The sequence below is a fragment of the Suillus subaureus genome (assembly GCF_016647635.1).
Source record: "Suillus subaureus strain MN1 chromosome Unknown BJ212scaffold_37, whole genome shotgun sequence".
NCBI lineage: Eukaryota > Fungi > Basidiomycota > Agaricomycetes > Boletales > Suillaceae > Suillus > Suillus subaureus.
Window position 1 is genome coordinate 143,997 of NW_024538593.1, and position 22,300 is coordinate 166,296.

The following is a 22,300-nucleotide window of genomic DNA, read 5'->3' on the forward strand; positions in this document are numbered from 1 at the left end:
GCGGGACGAGGAAGCGATTGGTTCATTCTTGATAGTCATCGTTCGACCCGTGCCAGTGGCGTTCGTGCATTGTGAATTCCTCGCCGGGCCGTACCTCACGAACTGAATCGCGTCAGCTTTTTCGTCTTCGTCCGACAGGAGAGCGTCGACATCGATGATTTCAGCTGGTGCTTTGAGAGACATGATAGTAAACTGAGAAACATAAAAGACTTCAGCAAAGAGGCGCCTCTGAGCGACCTGACTGAGCAGTGAGTGTTCAATGTAGTAATGCGCAGGCTGTCAGGAAACCTTCAATGTCTTGCAGGTCCTAGGAAGAATTTGTGTGTGATGGGAGTGACCAACTCGCAATGCCTCCCGTCACCCCTTTGAAGTTTCGCGTTATACAACCAAACTAATATTGACACTGCGGCATCATTACATGATTAAAAGGTTAAGTTGGTCACCTGACCATCACATCGCGTCTTGAATGCGCACGCCGCCATCAGATCCAAGTCACTGCCTATGTGCGTCTAGGACATGTATTACTGCTGAACGTCCCTACTTGTTGGCCCTAAGAACCATATCCTCCAAGGTAATTGCCCTATACTCATTCCCATCAGGCGCCCAAACAGCATCGTCTTGTACATAAACAAGCAAGCCTCCTTTCCCTCCAATGCTGGATGAGACGCGGAACAACGGCATCCTCGACTTCTCATGGGCGCGCCCCGTAGGAATAAATAAGAGATTGTGCGACGCAGCAAACTCCTCCACAATCGAGCGGAAGGTGATTTCTTGAACCCGCGCAGGAGCGACTTTTGTTGCAGTTGGCTTCTTCATAGACGCATTTGTAATCGCCTGTTCCGCACGTATATCCGGACGTTTCAGCATCGTAGGCGCATCGGGGCCGAGCTCGATAGCTGTGTTCATAAGTTGCAACCCGCGAGTGAATCCACGTGCAACACCGGGCATAGACTGTACACCATCCGGGAAACTGCTCTTCCAAAAGGAATACCACTGTGCAACTTCCTCGAAACTGACCTTTGGCTGTATGAGCCAAATGTGTAGTACATCCAGCCACTTCGGGAAGAACTCGGTTTCTAGCAGTTGGACAAATACACTTCCACGGAGAAGCGTGGCCCACACGAGAACATGCTTCAATGGTTCCATATCCTGGTTGCGGGGGTTGATACGGAACTCGTCGCGCAACAACGAGCCCAATTTTGGTACAACATACTTGAGGAGCATTGCGTCCCACTCGCCTGTGTCGAAAACCTCCCTCCATCCATCGAGGTCCTTTAGTGCGCCGTCTGCTGGTACCCAACTCCTGAGAAGACTCTTAACCTTCCTTTGCGCATCACCCAGAACACCGTCAATACGCAGACCGAGGTATGGGAGCCAAGGGAATACAAGCGCGTGTAAGGACACCGTACTACGCTTGGGGCTCCAATCTGCAACGGCTTTGCTCACTTTGGGTAGTATGAGTTGGTCAAGTATGTTATCGCGCACAAATGGTGGGAGGAATGTCGACCATGCCTCATACAACTTCACAGCTGGCGTGGGGCACTCAGGTGACCATTCGTTGTTAAGGCAGGTACGGACTTTGGGTAGCCATACATTCCATAGAAGGGACTCAAAGGGAGTCATGGGCTTTTCAATAGCAGGAGAGATTGCCACAGTGTGAGCACCATATATGTCAATCTGAGTATCTGGTGGTTTGTCAACAGAGTTGACTTTCAGCGCTTGCTTCCATGTACGGAAGGTTGCGACCAAGCCTGAAGGATCCTGGAGTGGATTCCATTGGGTAACGATGCGTCTGACTATCGGCGTGATTGCTGCAACAACAATCTCGTCTAACCGATATCTGTCGAACTCTGTGGGGTACTGCACCAGCAGTGTGGAAAACAAAGGCGAAAAATCATCCAAGGTCGCCTCATAAACAGACGCTAGCTCCTTTGCCTTTGCGCCAATATCGTCCACGACAAGTTTTACCTGCTGTAGTCGTGTAATGACTGCATACACTGCGCGTGAGTGATGATGGGATTGAAAAGCGGGAGTAGACATACGTTCAGCCTCATCAGTAACTTTCTTTTGCAGCCGAATGTTTTCTTGAGCAATAAATCTTTTGCGTTCCTCGAGAGCCTTGGCTTCACGGGCGAGTCCGTCAAGATCATTCTTGCATGCGTCTTCAATAAGTCGCAGGTTATGCCGTACCTCCGGTATGCGAGTAGGATCAGTTGATGGCGTCCACGATGACAAAGATATGTCGGCAAGTGATGCGACTTCACGAGGCTGAAAAGAGGCGTGAGTAAGGTGAGACAGGAAGATGTGAGCAGCATTCACCGTTCTACCAGTTGCATCAATGATTTGACCAATACCGGATGCGGCGGGCTCCTGACCAGCCTCTGCAACGATTTGTTCGTACGTTTTGTGCTCCACCTTAGTCTTCACCTTCTTTGGCTTCTTCCAAGCGTCACTCCTATTCTCTTTCGCATTGCCCTTCTTCTTCTGTCCCGGCCGGACCTCTTCCTCATCATTGCTGACTACTTCTCCCCTCCTTTTAGCCTCAAGCTTGCTTTGCTCCGTCTTCTCCCTGTACCCCTTGAACGCAATACCCATTTTCCTCGGGCGCAATTTGCTCTCGATTGGGATGACGATACCGTCCCCGGTCGCGCCGAGACCTGTACCAGCCTGCCATCCCATCTTTGCAAGCATTTGAGCACCGAGGGTACTTCCAATCTTGTTGAAGTGTGCTTGCTCATGTGCAGGCAACGGAGTGGATGGTTTGCTCGTAGAGGAAGTCCCGCTACGGAGAAAAGAACGTTGGGCCCGAGGGGCGCTATTACCACCAAAGGCGGTTGGCAACTCGGATGTAGACGCTAGTTTGGTAGGAGCGGGGGAAAGCGATAGCAGGCTCAGATGGAGCACTAGATGTAGAACCGATACCACCTTTCGTGAACCCCATACCTACAGTCGCAGATCCAAGTCTCGTAGAATTGCCTAAACCACCCTTAGCAGAACCTATCCCACCTTTTGAGCCAAATCCACCTTTCGACGATCCTATACCGCCTCTCGTAAAGTTTTGCATTGAAAGTTCTGGCTCAGCTCTAGTTGAGCCAAGGCCGGCAAACGCTGGCCGCTCTGGTGGTTCGACCTCCTCTTGATCTCGTATCCGGGGTGAAGAAGGCGCTGAAAGTCCATCCTCATCCTCATCATCCTCGGCATATTCAGCTTGCTCGATGTCATCACAGGAACTGTCGACCCCATCCGCTTCATCAACCACTTCTTCCCCTTCCCCATCCCCTGCCTCATCCTCCTGCGCCTCCATATCCTTCTCCAAATCTACTTGTCCCTTTGCGACAAACGCAGGAGCCTTCGTCCAGTCGCTTCTCTTGCGTTTCGGGCCTAGGCCGCCGTGGTCTTCATCCTCACTGTCGCTACCAAATACACCGTAAATTGCGTCTTCTTTACCATTCTTCCGACGTCGTTTGTGTGAATTTTCAAAGAGGGCGCGCTCAGCACGAATGTCTGGATCATTGTTGTCTAGGTTAACTTCAGCTTCTGAGCCTTCTGAAGAGTCGGAATCATCATCTTCGAGGAATTGATGTTTGCGGCGTGGCATGATGATGTTAAGGTTTCAGTTAAACTGTATTGGCAGATCCGCGCGTGACCCGTGACGCTAGTGGGATGCGGCCACTCAACTGTCACGGTTTTGTCCTTCAACGTGGAGTACTAAGAAGCCAACCACAACTCACGAGCCTACATGGTACGAGTGCGTAACATTCTAGTAACATTCATGAAAACCGCCTACTGATAAATTACTGACATGCTGAATATTCGCATGCCGGGTAGTCATTGTCGTCGTCGCCATCGAAGTCATGACCTGCAAGAGCCTCGACTTGCCGCAAACGGTGACTCGGGGAGCTGTTCTTTTCAACGATATCTTATGCTGAAGGTGCGACTGTCACCTATAGGCTATCGCTCCTCTATAAGTTTTGTCTACGTGTGTTATTCGGTGCTCTAGCGTTTTGCGGTATACCTGGCGCACTCCTCATCGCAGAATGTCCACGAGTCCAGTTTATCCTGTTCCTGAAGTTGAAGCTCCAAGTTGAGCAGCTTTGTGGTGTACTCCTACACCAGTTTTTCGGGCTGCTGCAGCTTCTCATCCTCTTTACTTAATACTAGCCGCGAGGCCAGGCCGTGATATAGAAGAGGATGTCCTTGGTTTTCAGAGACAACAGAATTTGAGACAAGGTTATTATTGAGGACAATTACCGTGGTCATTCGTGAGCTTATATTTTCCGGCAATATGTGAAGCCACCGACCGTATCGGTGACTTCAGACGCTGCCGGAGCAACACGAGGGAGGGGTTGCTGGAAACATCAAGCCGCGTATGTGGGGTGGTTACTGACTTTCCGTTTTCCATTATAGATGAGCTTTGCAGAATGCTGCAAACAGTATGTGCTGCTGTTATGTGGTCGCTTGAACTTTGACCCTGCGTGTACGAGAGTGCAACCATCAAGCCACTGCGCGGCTTTTGTCCCTGCGTGTCACATTCTGGCTGTGAGTCCTTTACCTCATCTCGTACACTCATAATGTTCTAGTATATATATGGACCGGATCAAGTCTGGACAGAAGGAGACTGAAACAGATGTCTCAAGGGGTCTGTTACGATCAAAGAACGAGATCTTGAGATGTATGTCTGCATGATCATGTGGGCATCTTCTTTTCCCTTCCTGTGGCCTCTCATTTCTGCTTCGAGCTAGCCTCTAGTGGTGGTGTCATACAATCAGCAGATGTGTCTGGCTGTACAAACTGATGTCCCACCGACTCAATGATTAGCTCCAGGATGGATTCAGTGCGAGCAATGTGACAAAATCGCACTAGTACCCTTATTATAATATACATCCTTACGACATGTCACCCCATGACCAAGGCAGAGTGACAGGAGGTGTACACGAGGCTACTGATACAAAATGGGGTATTGGATGAATATTAGCCGTTGATAGTCTGGGTGTGAGATTTAGAGGTGAGTTATCTAGTTGTTGCATCTCGATCTATGCATGGTACATATCTTCCACGTCTGACCTTCTTGGCGTCATTCCGACAGAATATGACCAGGGCAAGCTCTTACGCTCTCGGGCGCGGGCAGTGAGGCAGGGGTTGCGCAGATTGGCATTAAAAACTATTAAGACGATAGGTTTTTCTATGGTGATATCACGTTTGGGCATCTAACATCAAAATGATGGAGCTCCTGAACTAATGCTAGCACAAAGATGTCAGGTTGGCACCGGATACGAGTACCGAAATCCCGATCAGCTTCTCAAGCTTTTGTGGTGTTCATACATTCTACGTGATGCTTTGCAGGTTCACCTCTACAATCCCCCAGAATCGACTTCCGCTTCCAACTCCATTTCATACCAAAATACTTCAATTAGTCATGGCAGGATCTCCATTATTATTCCAACGGCAAAAGAGTTCCATAGTGGTATATCTAGCATGAACGCTATCGTCTATCAAGTTCGCCGCTCCACCATGTACATCCTTCGAAAATGACCCTATCGAAATAATCCCAGTAGGTGGCCGACAATCAGTTCGTCCAGTATCTTCAACTATTTTGTAGGTTCGTAGAGTCATCGGATAACGAACACGTCAATGATGTCTCCATAGAGTCTAACCTTCTACTGCGATTTTGCAGTTGCATCTTCTATTGTGCTGGTATATATACGGCTGTGATGAGCAAGATCTTATTCAAGAAGTCGGGATCATTTATAGGCTTTCTAGTACTCACATTCGGACAAGAGGTAGGATCAGTTTGTTTCATCAGCGGAGCCATCTCACCATAAATGTATCTATAGATTGAACTGATCTGGGTGAGTAGAGTCCCACGTCAGAAAGAACAACAAGTAAATGATAGGACCCATTTGTGGTAAGAGCGGCGCTGGTCCCTCGACCCTCGTCACTTTTATATCTCAATGTATGTATTTCATGTTGTGAATTGTGCTACATTGGAATAATAAACACTGCGTATGTCTCCTCGCACACTATATTGGTTTGTTCTTTCTCCTGACTGGCAGCATACAGCAAATCAAATCTTCTACCAATTTTGTCAACAGACACAGTAAGTATTTGCTTTGATCCCTGCAATTCCCGTCTGAATATCTGTGCTCCTGCTGTAGGGGTGAGGTTCTCGACCGATTGCTTTGTTCGACATAATGACTGCAACAGCTACGAGTTTATCTGGAGTGTTTGGTAATCCGAGGCCTGTGACTCACGGATTTTCAGGCGATGTTATGAACACCTTATAAAATTGGCCAAATTTTGTCGTAAATGCCATGCTGGACGGCGAGCTATTGACCTTGCTATGTCATATTGACTTGACTAAACGTCATGTAAGTCATCGTGCATCACGCATCATGATCCATCTTATTTGAATATGGTTGTGGTTGGGTTTCCCGCCGAACTTCCAAGGATGTTTTTAGCTTTGCTGCTGTCTCTTGCTTCTATCCACAGCTCTCGGTATGGCCTCTGTTCACCTCTGTGACCACTGCTCATGATTTCTATAGAACTCATCATCAATCTAATCTCAAACTTACGGTGGTGCTCCTGAATTTTCCAACTAGTGCAAATGTCTGTGCTGGGACCGCGCCTGATCCTTAGTATTCGTGAATATCACGATAAGGTTGTAGCCGACTCTGATACAAGAATAAGCATGACTACGGTGGACGTCCGGGAGCACCCATGTCAATTGGTAGTGATACACTTGTTTATCGAAGGTTGGCAGTGATTGCAACAGTGTAGTATCAGAGAGAGCTCCATGTATTGTCATGCATATTGTATTCTCCCTAACTCACCGCAATGTCCGATTGCTTGAATATTTGATTTTTGTCTTCACAAGTGGCTCTTGTGTTCATGAAACCACGATAATGGGATGGCTTTCAAGACAGCGCCACGGTACGATGGGAAGGAAATCTAGGAGAATCAGCTCCTTGCTATCTCCACACCTCATAGAGAGAAGAGACTGACTGCCAAGGAGATTCTTGTAATGTTTGTATGGTTGCAGATCACTTGATTTCAACACGCTAAATTGGAGTCAAAACAATGTTGACAGTGAATTGCCCTCGACAATTTTGATGTGCTGATTTCACTTGACAAAATTACGCCTCGCCACGTTGTAGACCCCGTCTCAGTACGCAATATTGAAGTTTTCAAATGCTACTTCCCAATGCTGAGTTTCTTCGACAATGAGTGGCTAGTGAGTGTCGATGGCTAAAGCGTCGTAAAGCCGTTTGATATGCTACTAAATCTGTAGTAGCGATTTGCTCAGTTGGTCTTGGCCATGAATAATGATCTCGTACTCGAGTAGAGCTTTCTATGCGACAATGTCTGCATAGTGTAACATGGTCAGACTGCCGCCCGCATAACCGTTACACCAAAAGGTGAAATACTGAAAGCTTAGCTTTCAGCATCAGCGACAGTATATGTACTGATTATGGGAACTCAGGTAAGCCGGCGTGCTTACACATAGCAGCATAGGCCAGTGGCTGCAATTGGTAGCCTACGCGGTGAATGAAGAGTTTCTGTAGGGCTGCCGCATAGTGCAATTGAACACTTGTACTTACTTGAATCCTAACGCACATCTACGTCCAGAGAAAGTGCAGAAGCTATTCGAACTTCTCCGAGTACTGGTAGGAGTCGTAGGACAACACCCTAAGGAATGATTTAATGGTGACGTTTCGTCAGTCTGACCGTCCCTTCATGTTCTATCCTATTTCTTTTATATTTGTGGCAGTGGCTTATAATTCTCCATGGGCAAGTAGGCTGGTAGAGAAGGAACGGCCATTTTCAAGATCTGCCCTGGGGGAGACTAGATATATCAGGTTGTGAATTGGCATGCGCCGTGCAATGGGTATCACAGCGAAAAAAGCAAAAACAAAGGGCCTGGCCGGGAATTGAACCCGGGACCTCCTCGAATTTGGGTGAACCCTAACAAGGAATCATACTACTAGACCACCAGGCCGATGAAATCCCTGACTTACTAAACAACCATAATCGTGCAAGTTCCAAATAGGTCTACTGACGCGTCCCTTCGCGTTCATCTTAAGGACCGACATCATCACCCAACATCATCTAGCACAATGGACCAACGAAGAAAGGACGCTCTCAAAAGCTACCGGGATGTAAGCGAGCTGCCTGCCTTGCACTTCTGCTGATTTCAGCTTGCTATAGAAAATGCAGAGTCACGAGAACTCGAGCCAGAGTCTCAAGAACTGTTAGTGCTCGTCGAATCAGCGCATTCGAAGTGTTCTGACGTTGCTACCATACAGTGCGATTTTCGTTGAAAGATCTCGAGACTGACTACGCGAAGACCGAGGATGACATCAAGGCCGTGCAGTCCGTTGGGCAGATCATTGGAGAGGTTATGAAACAACTAGATGACGAACGATGTCAGTCGCATTAGGTTTCTCCGTCTATTGAAGCGCTCAATCATTGCATAGTCATTGTAAAGGCATCGTCAGGACCTCGATATGTCGTCTCTTACCGCCCCGCCCTACCAGCAGAGAAACTCAAGACAGGCACACGAGTTTCCCTTGACATGACCACCCTCACAATCATGCGTATCTTGCCAAGAGAAGTAGATCCTATGGTTTACAAGATGAGCTTGGAAGATCCTGGAGGTGCATCGTTTGCGGGTATTGGTGGCTTGGGTGAGCAGGTACGAGAGCTGCGTGAGGTATGTCTGCTGTAATTTCTTCCTGCTACTTCATACTTACTATTCTCCAGGTGATCGAGCTACCGCTGCTCAGCCCAGAACTTTTCCTACGGGTTGGTATCAAGCCTCCCAAGGGTGTCCTCTTATACGGTCCTCCAGGGACGGGCAAAACCCTCCTCGCCCGTGCTGTTGCAGCCACTCTCCAAACCAATTTCCTCAAAGTAGTATCCTCTGCTATCGTCGACAAGTACATTGGTGAGAGTGCCCGAGTTGTGCGTGAGATGTTTGGGTATGCAAGGGACCATGAGCCCTGCGTCATATTCATGGACGAAATCGATGCCATCGGTGGAAGGAGGTTTTCGGAGGGTACCAGTGCAGACCGTGAGATTCAAAGAACATTGATGGAGGTTGGTATTTGTTCCCTACTTTCTTTCTGGGATTATGTTTACCTTTTCACAGCTATTGAATCAAATGGATGGTTTCGACTCCCTAGGACGAACAAAGCTCATCATGGCAACAAATCGGCCAGACACTCTTGACCCTGCTCTCCTCCGTCCTGGTCGACTAGACCGGAAGATTGAAATTCCTCTACCGAACGAACAGGCACGATTAGAGATTTTGAAGATCCATGCACAACCCGTGAACAAGAGCGGATACATTGATTATGAAGCAATCGTGAAGGTGGGTTCTATTGATGTTATCTTGTATTCATCTCACCTGGCTTGCAGCTCACGGATGCATTCAATGGTGCTGACCTGCGGAATGTGGTGACAGAAGCAGGCATGTTCGCCATCAGGGACGACCGGTGAGTTCTAGCCTGTCATGACAAGCACTTGTTTCGCTCATTCTCGCGAAGAGAATACATCGTCCAAGAAGATCTCACTAAAGCTGCACGGAAGGTCAGCGATGCTAAAAAGCATGAGAGTGAGTCCAAGCTCTTCGTAGTTCGTTACATTTTCTCAAGCAATTCACAGCCAAGTTAGAGTATTCTGCATAGACCCGCATGTAATATACCGCCTGCATTGTATCTCATTTTTATTTCGCATTCGAAGGTTATCCACGACTAAGAACCGATAACCCAAAAGGTTTATTAACGTCACCCTATTATAGTCTACAAACTTCTGCGTCGTTGAATATCGTCCACGGGTAGTTCGAGCGGAAAACTGGTTAAGCAGGAGAGGTATGATAAGAATCAGAAACGGAAAAGTCCCTTCTTTTTCTTCTTCTCTTCCTTTTCTACCGTACCCGAGCCGACCAGCGATGCCGATGATGTAGACGACGGTGTCTTCACAAGCTTGCCGGCGAAAAGTTTCGAATCTTTCGGCACAGGGAGTGCGGGGCGTTGAGGTGTAGGAGGGTCTGGTGTGAAGTATTTCTCATCATAATACTCTTGGTATGAGTGATGTGCTTCTGCCAACGAGACACCGTTTGGCACAGCACGTGAGCCGACCCCCGCAATTTCAATGACTTTCAAGTCATCAATGAAATTACGGGGCGTAATAGCGTGCGTCGAGCCTACAGATAACAAGCTTTCAGCGACCTTGAGTGCTCCTAATGGGAGCAAATGACATACCTATGTAGATATCCTTGTTTAGCGACGTCGACAACGAGTATGCTTCTCGAATCTCCGAGTATGTCATCCCGCCGACTACAAACACGATAACACGCTGCTTGCTCTCCGCAAGAACATTCGGTCGAACAGCCTTGTGCCAGCTAGGCTTCGCACTGCGTAGGGACGTGGTTTGGGGTGTTGTCTGTTTAAGACTTGCAGCCGGCGACAGAACTGTCGGGGAATCTTTGACGTAGGGGAAGAGCGTGGGGTCTAATTTGCTGGCGGAGTGTTCCTGGGGATGGTATTCAGCACAGAGCAGTGAGATGCAAGAGTGCCCGTACTTCTATGACTGTCCGAAGCAGAGGTCGGTACCGTGAGAGCTCATACTCGTCGTCACTGCATGTCTTCTGCTTGAGTTTCTTCTTTGTATCCTTGTCCGAAGGTCCCTGGGCGCAACCATGAGTGAGATAATGGATTACACTTGCCACGCGCGTACTCTGCTTATGCGAACACCAAGATAGACCAACGAATTGACGGCGTCCTGATCAGCCATGCTCAGCCGTGCATGTTGATACAATCGTCGGAGATCCTCGCCTGGAACACCATCACGGTGTTGGATGTAAAGCGCGACCATGCGCACTTTGTTGGAATTTCTATGCAAGACTATCAGGTCAGCTGCCCAGAAGGGTTATATGAATGCTAACATGACCTCTTGACTATCCAGCAAAGGCACCATTTCCTCAACAAGAGTCTTCGGTGTCTTCCCCTCTGCGGTGAGTCCAGTAGCGCAACACTGGATATGCGTTAGCTTTGTCCATCGAAAGAATGTATCACAGCTACCTGCTCAACGTTGGCTGCCAGCGGTAGTTTATGCTTCTCAAACAGGTTCATACAATCCTGCGCCATGTTCAGATGCAACGAGAACTTGAATGTCACCACCAGATTAGTATCGTCGATACGGGCAGGCATACGCAAACACTCACCTTTTCTCTCTGCTCTTGATACTGAGGCAAACTTGCAAGCATATCCTTCATGTCATTAAGACTGGCAGCACCCTCCCCCTTGAACCCTGCATTCTCTTCCATGAACTTGTTAAAATCTGCCATGAGTTTGTCGATCGCTTCACGCATATGCATGTGGCGGACAGTGGTCCATACGGAGTCGGCATCGGAAAGAGTGGCGATCTTGTCCTCATAAGATCCGACCGATGACTGAAACTTGTACCTACGGGTAAAGCTGTCAGTGAACTTTCGCGCTAGCACACGCAGACAGACATGTATTTCGTGCCGTCGTCTATCTGCAGCAGATCATTACACATAGCCTGATATGTGAACTCGTGAATGAAAGGTGCGATGGTATCCATAGATCGGTCTGTGATTATGAGAGTGCCGCGGGGTCGGGGAGGATCAGAAGCTTTCTAGCGTCATCAATCACAATAATTTAACAAGCCATTCGAAGTCGACAGGTCACCTGAGTTGAGCACTCACAGGGAACTCCGGATTAATCCGCTTGTACTCGTCTAGGTTCTGCTGGATCATGAACGCAAGCAACTTTGTAACGAAATCCGTGTCAGCAACCTCGTACGCGCGTGCAGCGTCTCCGCGAGCTAGATTGGTTCGCCATCGACCACTGCCTTCAGGAGGCGGAGGGGCGCGCGTTTGGTCGTTGGGCTTGAGGGGACCAAGGGGAGTGTGGTGAGTTGGCATGTAGTACCGAACGTACGGGAACTCGTTGAGGGTGATGCAGACGTTTGCTATCTGCAAATAACAGAGGTCACGAACATGGCTCCAAACACCTGCATTTGAATGCGCACAGTCTTGCTAACGAACCGCAACTCCTCCTCAAGCTTCGATCGCGCTGACTTGAACGCAGCCTCATTTCGCGGTGGGCTATAAGTATTAAAGAACAGGCCTGGTGACTGAAGAGAGAAAGTTTGCGCCTCGGTCGCTACATACGGAGGCATCCTAATCAACATCAAGCTTCGTCGTGAGTGGCCTCCGCGCGAAACTCACCCCAAAAGTTGACAAATAAATCCTGCAGGCCTTTCAGGTGCGGTTCAGCAGGGGACGTCGTCAAGTGCTCGAACAAGGCTTCCGATAACCCTAAAGCACACGCCCGTCCTCAGCCGATGCAGCTGACAGATGAGAAAGCGTACCATCGACGAAGAATAAATGAGCCCCAAGATATTGCTGGCGGCCGTCACTAAAGTCTTTGATGATGCGTTTGACATTCTGCGTAGTCGGCATGAGTAGATACACTGCCTCAAACTGTTGGGGTTCCCGGTGACTGGATATCGACTCAATCACTGACCCATATAGCTGTCAGTGCTAATTGGATTATTCAACTGACAAGGGCTCACAGGTAACATTCTCCTCAAGGATATCGAACTGCTTGAGAACTGAGCCTAGCAGCTTCTGTGAGTGTTCGTCCACCACAAGGATCTTCCATCGTCCAGGGGGGTTCACGGATCTGATGGCTTGAAGCAATTCTGCAATTGTGATATGTACATTAGCGCTCGCTGGCTTATAAGAAAGCAGCGCGCATACTTGAGCGAACAGCGGTGATGAGTGAGGCCATGAATTGATATGGCTGGTAGTGGTACAACGCGTAACTTAACTGTCTTCCAAGCCTTATTATCGGCTATCACCGTAAGTGACATGTTTATCGCCAGCACTTGACCCGTACGATCCCTTGCAGTTCATGTCAGGGAGTATACTCAGACGTACGCCGAAGCAATTTATTGTTCTCTGCAAAGCCCTCTGTCCCAAACTCAAACCTCACACAAGATTACAACATATTGAACAGAAAAAACGGGGTATTTGAAAGCAGCATAGATAGAGCAGCATCCACAAAAACATACTTGTCCACGAGGGGCGAAATATATATATACAGCTGCTGTGCGTCCGTCATCGTCTAGATTAGTATCAAGCTTGCGTAAATGATATATCCGTCAGATCACATAAGGAGGGAGCCGCCAGCAGCCAATAATGAAGCGACAACCATAGATATAGGCATTATGACATCCGATAGAGCACCAGAAGTCTTGGTGCTGTTACCCTGCCCGCCTGAGCCGCTGGGGACGGACGAGTCACCACTAGTGCTGTTCGGGTAGGGAAAGCTCGTGTTTGTATTGCTCTCGCGGTACAGGTTCGTGCTTGGGATGCCATTGCAGTGACCAATCGAGTCGAACTACATAACGGGGAGTCAGACAATTGTACGCACATCAGGGAAATTACGAACAGTAAGTGCGGGGGTAAAGTTCATAGCAGCAGGCAGCGTGTAGCCAATGGCAAGATCAACGGTTTGTGCGTATAAGTCGTGCTCAAGAACAACAAATCTAGGAAAGAAATGAGTAAAGTCAAACGCGGACAATTCGAACTCCACCTACCCAGTGTTCAGCATAGTTGCGTTAGTTAGAATAGACTCAAAAGTGGCGAAGGACTGAGGACCTGTAACCACACCGCCAGGAACCTTCCAGTCTATTGTCGATTAAGATAAATTTAAATTCGAAACCCAAACGTAAAATTGAGATAGCTGACCGTTGGTATCAAAAGTTGCACCAGTACCAGTGCTAGTCCAGATGACGGGGACCATACCCATTGCCAGGGAAATGGCACGAACACGATCGTCAATGTCACCGTAAGGGGGACGCATCAATGTGGGAGTAACACCAATGACGTCCTTGATAGCTTTACGTGCCCAACCAAGCTCAGCTACGACTTGTGCGGTAGTAAGCATGGTAAGAGGCTATTGCACAATTAATTATAGACGCAAGATTAATTTGATCACACGTACGCGATGCGACCAGGTGTGGACAGCGATTTCGTGCCCAGCCATATACTCCTCGACAAGAACCTGGGGACGCTCGACGATACGAGAACCAATAACGAAGAACGTCGAGGTTAACTTCTTAGAAGCCAAGTAGTCAAGAAGCTCCCTGTCAATCAATGAGAAAATTACAGTCGAGAATGTCAAAAATAACATACTGAGCTGTTCAAAAACATCAGCCTTGATTAATGTACAATGCTAGAAAAATATACATACTGTAGAAACCTGGACCATCGTCAAAACTGACACCCCATGTCAGCTTGCTCGGACAAGCAGTGATATCAGTAACACGGGTAAAGCCACCGCAAGTCCACCAACCACGACTAGCAGCTTGCGCGGCGGCAGCCGGGTCGTTGGCGCAGGTGCCATCTACAGTCGGAGTGATATCGGGGATATTGAAACCATCGAGTTCTTCCATCCATTGGGAGACCTCCGACGAATCTGCGTAATGATATTAGGTTTCGTAACCATCAGAATTTTTTACAACACGCACTAGTAGGTGCAATCTGGTCCTGAGTAGGCCAGCTTGCAGCTTGGAATACGACTATGTACAATATTGTCAGCACCAGATAAATACATCGGTAAGAAAGCTTACATGGCGTAGGCAAAACCGGAGCACCGGAAATTAAAGGTGTAGCGCCTGCGGAATATGTAGCAGAGAGGGGGACGGTCGAAGGGGTCGCCATGCCCGAAGTGATATTAACAAGTGGTGGAATAGTGGTGCCAACAGGTGTAGTCGGAACGGGTGAATTCGAGGTCAATGTAGCCGATGTAAAGCTCGTTGTCGGGGCACCAGATGATGAGGAACTCGAACTACTGGCAACGACAGCGCCAGCATTCTGTCTCTTTCCGAGACGAATGTGATGTTCGGGGGTGGCATTAGCAGCACCGAGAAGGGATAAAAGAGTGACGATGGCTTGCAGCTGCATGTCGGAATGGGCCTAGCCAAGACAAAAAGAGTGACAGGACAGATGATGGTCTTGGAACTTGAAACGCGATGGAGAAATAGAAAAAAACATCAACAAATTAAACCGGCTACATGCCAAATTTGGATACCCGATCACACGATATCTAAAAATGGTAATGGTGTTCCTGGAAACGCTATTCTCGGTTCGAGATGCTGTATATCGAGCTACCAAACGTTATTGGTCGAACAACTACACAAATGCAATAGAAATATATGCTATGATGAGGGTACTAGTAGTATCACGAATTAACAGACAAAATCATAGCAAATGATACTCATATAACACATTTGAATATCATAACGTGCGCAAAACAAAAATACCTACAGTCATCGCGATGACGCTAACGACGCCGTATCACAAGTAACATGTGATCCCACAGTCATTCGCAGTGTTAACACACGGTCGTCAGAGACCATCAAGATCTCGTCGCGCCCCGACGGTATGTAGCGTGCATGCTGAGACTGAGGGGAATGGGCGGGTGAACCATATCCTTGTCCATAAACTGACGGAGTCGGATGCTGATATGGACTATATCCTTGCTGCCCGTAGTATTGGTTTTGCTGTGCATTACCTAGATGCGTCGCCGACGGTGGCATGTCAGCGAATAAAAGACGGAGGTTGTTCCCCTGAATGACTTGCGACATGAGACCCGTTTCGACGTGTCGTATTTCCACGAACGTGGGTTCAAACGCTAAAACATACGGAAAACGAAGGGCTGAATAACTACATTAGCGCTAGCCCAACGTACCTGGCGCCTGGACGTACCAAAGCCAGTAGGCGAGCCCTCCCAGTGTACCATGAAGTCTTGTCGGGACCGCCAGCCATTTTTATTCACATAGAACGCGAATTCTACGGGCGGATGAGTCATTTGCCGGAAGAGAGATGTTTCTGACTTGCCGTCATAACAAAGCAGAAACTCATTGTCTACCCGATAGATAGCCATCGGCCGAAGATTTTCTCTTTTCCGTACAAAGTCGAGGGAGGCGTCGGCCGGATCTAGGAGCCCCTGTGTATCAAGACTCTCGAGGTCGACAATCTCGAACCCTTTCGTGCACCCCACGCAGAGTTTCGTTTTCAAGAAGTGGATTGAACTCGACTCCACGGGAATATAAAATTCCTATGGCGAAATGAACCACTTGAACACCATACACATGAGAAGACTTACTCGGAACGCCTTTAACGTATCATTCCCGCCCTGCAAAATCTTACGGAACGTTGGTTTACTCCTTCCGCGAATGTTCTGGTCAATCGGCTCCAATGTCTTAATCGTACTAGATAGCGGACTCGATTTGACGATACAGACGAGGACTTTTCCTAGGCAAATGCCAGCCTTGAAGAACGTTGTGTGCGACGATATCTTCTTCGCCCGCTTCAAGCCAGACATCGGGTCCATGGGGTCGAGAGCGTCTAACGGGAATGTAATGACTTGTCGTTCTAGAGTAAAACCTGTAAATAAAATGCTACTCGGAAATAATGAAGACTGACCGGAAAGTACTATGAGCAATTGAAACTCTTCCAGGACATCAACTTGGGAAACATCCAGCAGAGCCAGCACTTTGACCGGGTCTCTGTTTGAATGATTCAAATCCGACAGATAGATTCCGTCATCCGTCCCATAGACGATTCTCCTTCCGTATGCTACCAATCTCATTAACATTCTTCTACCGGAGTATGCACCAGAATTACTCACCAAACGGCGCAGCGCAATTCACCCTATTCTGCCCGAGGAAGAAGCCCTCGCACAAAGTGATTGTCTCAAACACTGCACTCCGCTCACGGAGAGACTCCTGTTGCTTTGTGATGGTCTCGACCCACTTGCGGTGGCTTACAAATGTGCTCGCCCAAAGCGTCATCTGGTAGTACTTGCGCCCCAGATGTATGAATGTAATAGCAAATCCGCTTTTGCCATCGACCTTAATTGGAATGGCAGGCGCATACGGTGTACCACGGTTGAAACTGTTTTTCTTCGTGAGGGTTTTATGCCCCTGGCGAGCGTTAGCAGGACGATGGGAGTTATTGGATTCATCTGTGACGTGCACGAAGAGGAGCTCGAGAGGTATCGGCTGCGGTGCGGATAAGGGTGAGAAGCAGGCATTCACAGTGGGATTCAAGCACCTACTCGTCGATAGACCTTGAATTGCTCGTGTTTACTCTTCTGCTTCACCATCAGTAGAGCGTGGTCAAAGAGGTACACAAGCAAGTCCCCGCTGTCTCCTTGCCCACCACCTCTCTTATTCAGGGCACCCTTGTATACTAGTTCACGACCAGGATCCTGCAGCTTCAGGTCCTATCGAACATCGTCAGTAAAACATCTCAAGGTATCATGATGACGAAGTGGACACATACCACTTGCTCCCCTGGCCTGTACACGAGTTGCTGGTCGAGTTGTAGGAGGTTGAAGCGGTTCTCTGTCTTGCCTGTCTCTACGTTCACCTTCCCTAGGAACTCGCGGACCATGATGACCACCTGCGCAAGCGTTTGTTTATCTGGGTTGTCGTCAGGTGTTTGCTTCAACACCGCCTCCAGAAGCAGCGGATAACGAGCTAATCGTGTGGTCGGCTTCGTCAAGTATCCATTGAGCTCAAGCTTGCGCGACTCCGGCAATCTTTCCGTAGTCTAAAAGAACCGTATCAATCACCAGGAAGAATCATGATGGAAAAGCCGACTCACTTCCACAAACTGTGCGAACGCTGGATTGGAGCTCTTCTCCTTTTCGAACTCATACTTGCCATACAATTGGTGAGCACCGTAGCTTACGAAGGGCGCGAAGTGCGGCACAGAATCAAGGAGGATGTCTCCAATGCGCTCTACAACAGCGTACGACTTTTGTCGCTTGTTGAGCGCATCTCGAAGGCGGGTATTTACTGCGATTATTTCGTGGATATTCCAGAAGACCTGTGTGACAAAGTCCGCACGACGTTCAGCGGGGATGATGTCACTGTCTTTCAGCCCATTTATCCAGACCTGTGCCAAAAATTAATCCACGACGGATAGTATAATGTACGAAGACGCACATCGCAAAGGTATTCCATGTCACGGACAAAATCACGTTCCGTGTATATAACTTCGTTAATAGCTTCCTGTCGCCTTTTCTCAGCGTCGGAGACACTGTTAACGACCTCTTGCGGGACGGAGTGTATCCATAGCGTACCAGGTTCCTGCCCAGAGGGAATATAATCAACGCTGAAGAAAGGATGACTATGTCACACGCACCACAAAGTCACCTAAGCTCTCCCTCGATATCTGCTTCTTAAGCCCAGGCTGTGGCTTCATGTTTAGCCGCGACTGCTGCTCAAGCCTCCTAGGGCACGCAATACTATAGCACAGGTGATCTCGCGTACACGTCGGCGAGTAGCAGTCCGTAAGAAGCGTGAAAACGCCCGAAGGAAGGGGCATCTCATCGATACTCTCTGAATCCTGGGGCCCATGCGGGTCAGGTATCTCAACAATAGGTGAAGCGTCCTTCTCCTGTGTGTCAGCATGCGAATCGTTCGATCCCTGTCCAAAAGGCCCCGATCCACAATCTTGAGGACGAGGCGATGGCCGCTCCGGTTTCAAATCACCATCATCATCCCTGTCCCCATAGTTTGTCGGCAGCTCACCGCTTACGAATGGGCTCAAATGCGTGCGGAACTGGTACAGCTCTGCAGCGCTATCCCTGAGCCGATGGTCATAGGTGACATCATGGAAGAACTTTTGTGCGTCGAGGGCACGACCAAGAAGTAGTGCGAGATTGCGGTCAGTAGTCTTGATTATATATGAGATCTTGTCAACCGCCTCACGACCGTCGAAGGCATCCTTGTATGTAAGACCATCCTTAAGACGATCCTGGAGGTTGATACGTTCACGGAAAGCCTCCGCGACGCGAGAGAGGAGTGCAGGGTATACGATAGGTGCTCGGCGAGGTAGTCGTGCGGAGGTGGTGGGGCTGTTGCGACCCTCAGCCATAAATGGGTTCGGGGCACGAGAGCCGCGATCGATCATAGTGCGGACGCTGCCCGAAGCAGCTGACATGGACATAGATCGGTCTTGTGGAGCGCGGTCACGACGAAAGGCAGTACCAGGCATCGTACGGACAGAGTCCGATGATCGACGACTCTTGGAAGCGGCAGCATGGTCGAGACGGGAGGATGAAGCAGGGGAAGTACTGATGAGAGAATTACGAGTGGACATGAGAGTAGTGTCGAGCTGAAGGGGTTGTGGTCGGGAACTGGCAGATGAATTGCTCTGATCAGATGCGATGGAAAGAGGGCTTGCTTGTCGATATTGCTGTGCCTTTGGGAAGGGAGCCATCGCTTTGGAAGGGGGACATTATGAGCTCATTGTGCAATGGGATCAGATATGGGATAGTGGAACCCACGTGTATATTCTCTTGCATCTGCACCTGTGTCCGGAATGGCCCATGGCAATTCGCTTGTGGACCCTTCTGGGCCTTGTTGATCATCAGTGCCAAAATCGATATTGAAGCGAGTATCCTCGAGGTCAAGATTGACGCCCAGACGGGGTACGTCGTTAGAGACACGATGATGGTTGCCGTTCAAAGAGGGTTCCCTTGTGGAATCGGGCTGCCCATTGGGTTGCTGTTGATGGGTAGGCCTATTACGGTAAACTTGAGCCTGATAAGCCTGTGCAGGAGTGAGGCCTGCTCTCGTAAGAGCCTCGAGGGACTCATCGGGGGGATCGTCTGGTAGCGGTGAGATTATACCAGCAGCATGGGGTGAACTGACCACAGATCTAGTTCGACCATGGATCATGGGAGGCGCCAGAGTGTGTGGACGGGTGTACTGTGCATGGTGGTGTGCAGGCAGTTGTTGCTGGGATACGGCTGTATGTGGATATGACTGCCTGTATGGAGACTGCAGGTGCTGCTGAGGGTGTTGCGGTAAGTGATTTGGATAGTAATTTTGAGGTTGGGAGTGTGATGTCCTCCTGTCATGCTGGTAGTGCGCGGGGTATGGTTGGTTGTGGTATTGAGCGCCATGCACAGGCATGCCGTGTATTGACTGTGCATATTGCAGCTGTTGGGCAACATGCTGGCCAGGATATTGCCCTGCCTGGTGGTGAGAAGCGGAGGGCCGACCGAAGATGGACTCGTATGCTTCATTTCGCTTGTCTGGCTGGCGTGGCCCAGCTGGCCTGTCCATCGCGCCCGTATCTGACTAATGATGTTCTAGGGCAATCGTGGACAGTTGAGAAACAAGAGAGTTACCGTCACGTACGGGTCGCTGGTGCTAGCGTTGACTGCGTGGTAGAGATTCAGTTTACGGCCTGTAGTTGCACCAAGTTTGGATATCACCCGCTGATTCGCTCACACGTTCTTCCTCAGCGTCAACGGCGGCGAAGACAATGTAGTGATCGTTGATGGCGGCGACGACCGCAGCAACTTTGATGTACTTAATGTAGAAATACAAGATACAGTCGAGATACGGTTTGGGTTACGTAGCTAGAGGGCATCGAAAACGTCATGGGCAAATTCTCCACATGATTTCCCACTCGCATTGGCCAACACGGATCAGTCTGACCCTCGCACGAAGCACACCAACACGCAGAAAACACATGGACATACCGGAGTATGAAAAAAAAAAGATGCGGCTTGACATGCGCATTGTTCATTGTACCACAACATAACAGACGGGCCTTCATCATTGTCGTTGAGTTGTAATCGGTCCCGCCTCAAACGAAATGTTGCTCAGAACTTGCTCCAGAAAGGAATTAAGAAGGAAGCTACTTACTTCCAGGCCTAGGGTTTTGAAATAGTACGACTAGGAACCGAAGGGCGATTAGAACCATACTTTCATCTTGCAGCACGAGCGCTCGACCGATTCTAAATAGCGGCAAGGCTCGGTCTTTGCAGACATTCCTCGGACCGTGTCGTAACAATCAGCAGGTCAGGGGGTTCCCTGTTGGTAATTGGTAACTATCTGCTATTATCATTTTGCGAGTCTGACAGAGAATTATTCCTGGAATAGACGCACCAGTAAAAACTTCGCTTTTACACTTTAGCTATCCATACGGCCCAAGGATAACCAGAAGTCTTTCGTTCGCTCAGGTTCGCCTGTGTCCGGATGCTGTGAGTTTGGACTTGCTATTGCTCTACCACCGTGTTATGCATAACTTGTAAATAAGGAAACACCATCGGACAAAGCCCTGCGCAAAACACTGGATTCCAAGGAACTCACCAAGCCAGTGCACATGCTGCCAAACTGTCACGGAAACCGAGTACGCCGCAGGCTTGGCGATCCAGGCCAAGCTGGGATTCGGTTACTTCACAGGAGTCCCGCCGGAACCCCATACCTGGTTAGTTGTAAAAGAAGGAACAGCTGTCTTCCTTCTACTATGTATGTATCGGTCTGCCTACCATAAGGAGACTTCAGACTAGCAAGTTGTATTAGGGAGAAGGGACTTCGCTTATGGGAAGTCTCTTCATCATGAATCATAATAGTCAACCGGGGCCGAGTAGAAACGATTTCATTGTTTGTACTTACGTTCTGAATAAGAACTCTCGGAGCTCGACAATCAAAGAGTTCAAAGGGGAGCGAGTATGACATCTCCTCGGGGCCAGAGAATTCAACTTGTTCTAGAACTTTCTGAGTTTTTCCCCGAACCCCATTAATATTCAAGGTCAGGGGAGACAGGCTTCTGCACAACAACTTCAAGCCATGACGAGCACTTGCCTCGAATACAGGAAAAAAAAGGGCAAGGGTAGTCAAGTATGCGAGAATAACTTAGAGAAGGTAGCTTGCAAGTTCAACTAAAGAAAAGGGCAACTCGGTCCACAATTTGATTCAAGCAAACATTAAACTTTGCTTAAGCTCGGTATTAAGTTTGCGGACATCCCCAAGCGATAATTTCCCAGTGGTCGGGAAAACCCGTCAATTTCCTCTGCAGGCTCTCAGATCTCAGCGCTCAGCACAGGTCCTTCAGGTCTCAATAGCCCTCCTGCACTATGAATTTTGTGAAGTATTTTTTAATCCTAGTCTCTAAGCTGCCTTGGATATATCTGAGTGAGTAGTCTATCACAAATATCGCGAGCAACCGAGGTAGTGGAACTATCTGAAAATGAGAAAGGACAGGAATCACGCGTTCCGACGATGTTATGTGATAACGCATACCAAATTCTGAAGAGGGACACGTATCGATACTAACGCCTGAGCTGCCTTGGACCATGCCCATCAACGGCTGCGAGTTATCACTGATGACTCCTTAAAGGATCTACTTCTCTTGGCTGACGTCCAGTCCTAATGTGTTACCAGATTACGGAGA

The 22,300-nt window shown here is 48.8% G+C and overlaps 6 protein-coding genes and 1 non-coding gene across 7 annotated transcripts; 1 reads left to right on the forward strand and 6 right to left on the reverse strand.

Annotated features, from left to right (window-relative positions):
* Positions 1-432: 432 nt before the first annotated feature.
* On the reverse strand, positions 433-3,634 carry BJ212DRAFT_1382235 (GC-rich sequence DNA-binding factor-like protein-domain-containing protein). The gene is given in 4 exon segments (XM_041336696.1): positions 433-1,988; positions 2,043-2,268; positions 2,320-2,903; positions 2,923-3,634. 4 exon segments carry the CDS (start codon positions 3,596-3,598, stop codon positions 538-540), a joined length of 2,937 nt encoding a protein of 978 aa, XP_041188730.1. The 5' UTR covers positions 3,599-3,634; the 3' UTR covers positions 433-537.
* A 4,279-nt stretch (positions 3,635-7,913) lies between these two features.
* On the reverse strand, positions 7,914-7,996 carry BJ212DRAFT_t114. The gene has a single exon. It is a non-coding gene; the product is annotated as a tRNA-Pro (tRNA).
* A 118-nt stretch (positions 7,997-8,114) lies between these two features.
* BJ212DRAFT_1484894 (P-loop containing nucleoside triphosphate hydrolase protein) lies at positions 8,115-9,686 on the forward strand (the record flags this gene model as incomplete). Its single annotated transcript, XM_041340885.1, has 9 exons — positions 8,115-8,156; positions 8,206-8,248; positions 8,304-8,423; positions 8,475-8,710; positions 8,761-9,096; positions 9,149-9,370; positions 9,418-9,494; positions 9,546-9,613; positions 9,664-9,686. 9 exons carry the CDS (start codon positions 8,115-8,117, stop codon positions 9,684-9,686), a joined length of 1,167 nt encoding a protein of 388 aa, XP_041188731.1.
* Positions 9,687-9,881: 195 nt separating this feature from the next.
* BJ212DRAFT_1529828 (Sec1-like protein) lies at positions 9,882-12,818 on the reverse strand (the record flags this gene model as incomplete). Its single annotated transcript, XM_041341761.1, has 14 exons — positions 9,882-10,204; positions 10,263-10,533; positions 10,583-10,687; positions 10,738-10,894; positions 10,946-11,034; positions 11,082-11,165; positions 11,225-11,465; positions 11,516-11,658; positions 11,729-11,998; positions 12,055-12,188; positions 12,254-12,343; positions 12,397-12,546; positions 12,601-12,729; positions 12,788-12,818. 14 exons carry the CDS (start codon positions 12,816-12,818, stop codon positions 9,882-9,884), a joined length of 2,217 nt encoding a protein of 738 aa, XP_041188732.1.
* A 378-nt stretch (positions 12,819-13,196) lies between these two features.
* On the reverse strand, positions 13,197-14,998 carry BJ212DRAFT_1280365 (carbohydrate esterase family 4 protein; the record flags this gene model as incomplete). The annotated part of the gene is made up of 8 exons (XM_041331550.1): positions 13,197-13,430; positions 13,482-13,578; positions 13,630-13,720; positions 13,781-13,988; positions 14,037-14,178; positions 14,282-14,510; positions 14,563-14,601; positions 14,647-14,998. 8 exons carry the CDS (start codon positions 14,996-14,998, stop codon positions 13,197-13,199), a joined length of 1,392 nt encoding a protein of 463 aa, XP_041188733.1.
* Positions 14,999-15,180: 182 nt separating this feature from the next.
* On the reverse strand, positions 15,181-20,330 carry BJ212DRAFT_641379 (CNH domain-containing protein). Its single transcript, XM_041343724.1, has 13 exons — positions 20,257-20,330; positions 19,398-20,207; positions 18,251-19,332; positions 18,052-18,195; positions 17,708-18,001; positions 17,384-17,653; positions 17,157-17,324; positions 16,728-17,100; positions 16,523-16,675; positions 16,203-16,471; positions 15,935-16,154; positions 15,803-15,886; positions 15,181-15,752 (listed from the first exon to the last, which is right to left on the reverse strand). The coding sequence occupies exons 2-13, from the start codon at positions 20,179-20,181 to the stop codon at positions 15,364-15,366; spliced, it is 4,230 nt and encodes a 1,409-aa protein (XP_041188734.1). The 5' UTR covers positions 20,182-20,207; positions 20,257-20,330; the 3' UTR covers positions 15,181-15,363.
* On the reverse strand, positions 20,331-21,092 carry BJ212DRAFT_641619 (uncharacterized protein). Its single transcript, XM_041343725.1, has 3 exons — positions 21,013-21,092; positions 20,770-20,958; positions 20,331-20,709 (listed from the first exon to the last, which is right to left on the reverse strand). Exons 2-3 carry the CDS (start codon positions 20,825-20,827, stop codon positions 20,432-20,434), a joined length of 336 nt encoding a protein of 111 aa, XP_041188735.1. The 5' UTR covers positions 20,828-20,958; positions 21,013-21,092; the 3' UTR covers positions 20,331-20,431.
* Between the last annotated feature and the right edge of the window lie 1,208 nt (positions 21,093-22,300).

What these genes read in the sequence shown, in the direction of transcription:
- BJ212DRAFT_1382235 (XM_041336696.1), bottom strand. Translation starts at nt 3,598, where the DNA reads ATGCCACGCCGCAAACATCAATTCCTCGAAGATGATGATTCCGACTCT. An exon ending in TTGATGCAACTGGTAGAACG is followed by an intron (nt 2,269 to 2,319) that starts GTGAATGCTGCT and finishes GCCTCTTTTCAG; the next exon opens with CCTCGTGAAGTCGCATCACT. An exon ending in AGTTACTGATGAGGCTGAAC is followed by an intron (nt 1,989 to 2,042) that starts GTATGTCTACTC and finishes CAGTGTATGCAG; the next exon opens with TCATTACACGACTACAGCAG.
- BJ212DRAFT_641379 (XM_041343724.1), bottom strand. Translation starts at nt 20,181, where the DNA reads ATGGACAGGCCAGCTGGGCCACGCCAGCCAGACAAGCGAAATGAAGCA. An exon ending in AGATGCAAGAGAATATACAC is followed by an intron (nt 19,333 to 19,397) that starts GTGGGTTCCACT and finishes CCCCTTCCAAAG; the next exon opens with CGATGGCTCCCTTCCCAAAG. An exon ending in ACATGGAATACCTTTGCGAT is followed by an intron (nt 18,002 to 18,051) that starts GTGCGTCTTCGT and finishes TTTTTGGCACAG; the next exon opens with GTCTGGATAAATGGGCTGAA.
- BJ212DRAFT_641619 (XM_041343725.1), bottom strand. Translation starts at nt 20,827, where the DNA reads ATGGTTCTAATCGCCCTTCGGTTCCTAGTCGTACTATTTCAAAACCCT. An exon ending in TCAAAACCCTAGGCCTGGAA is followed by an intron (nt 20,710 to 20,769) that starts GTAAGTAGCTTC and finishes ATTTCGTTTGAG; the next exon opens with GCGGGACCGATTACAACTCA.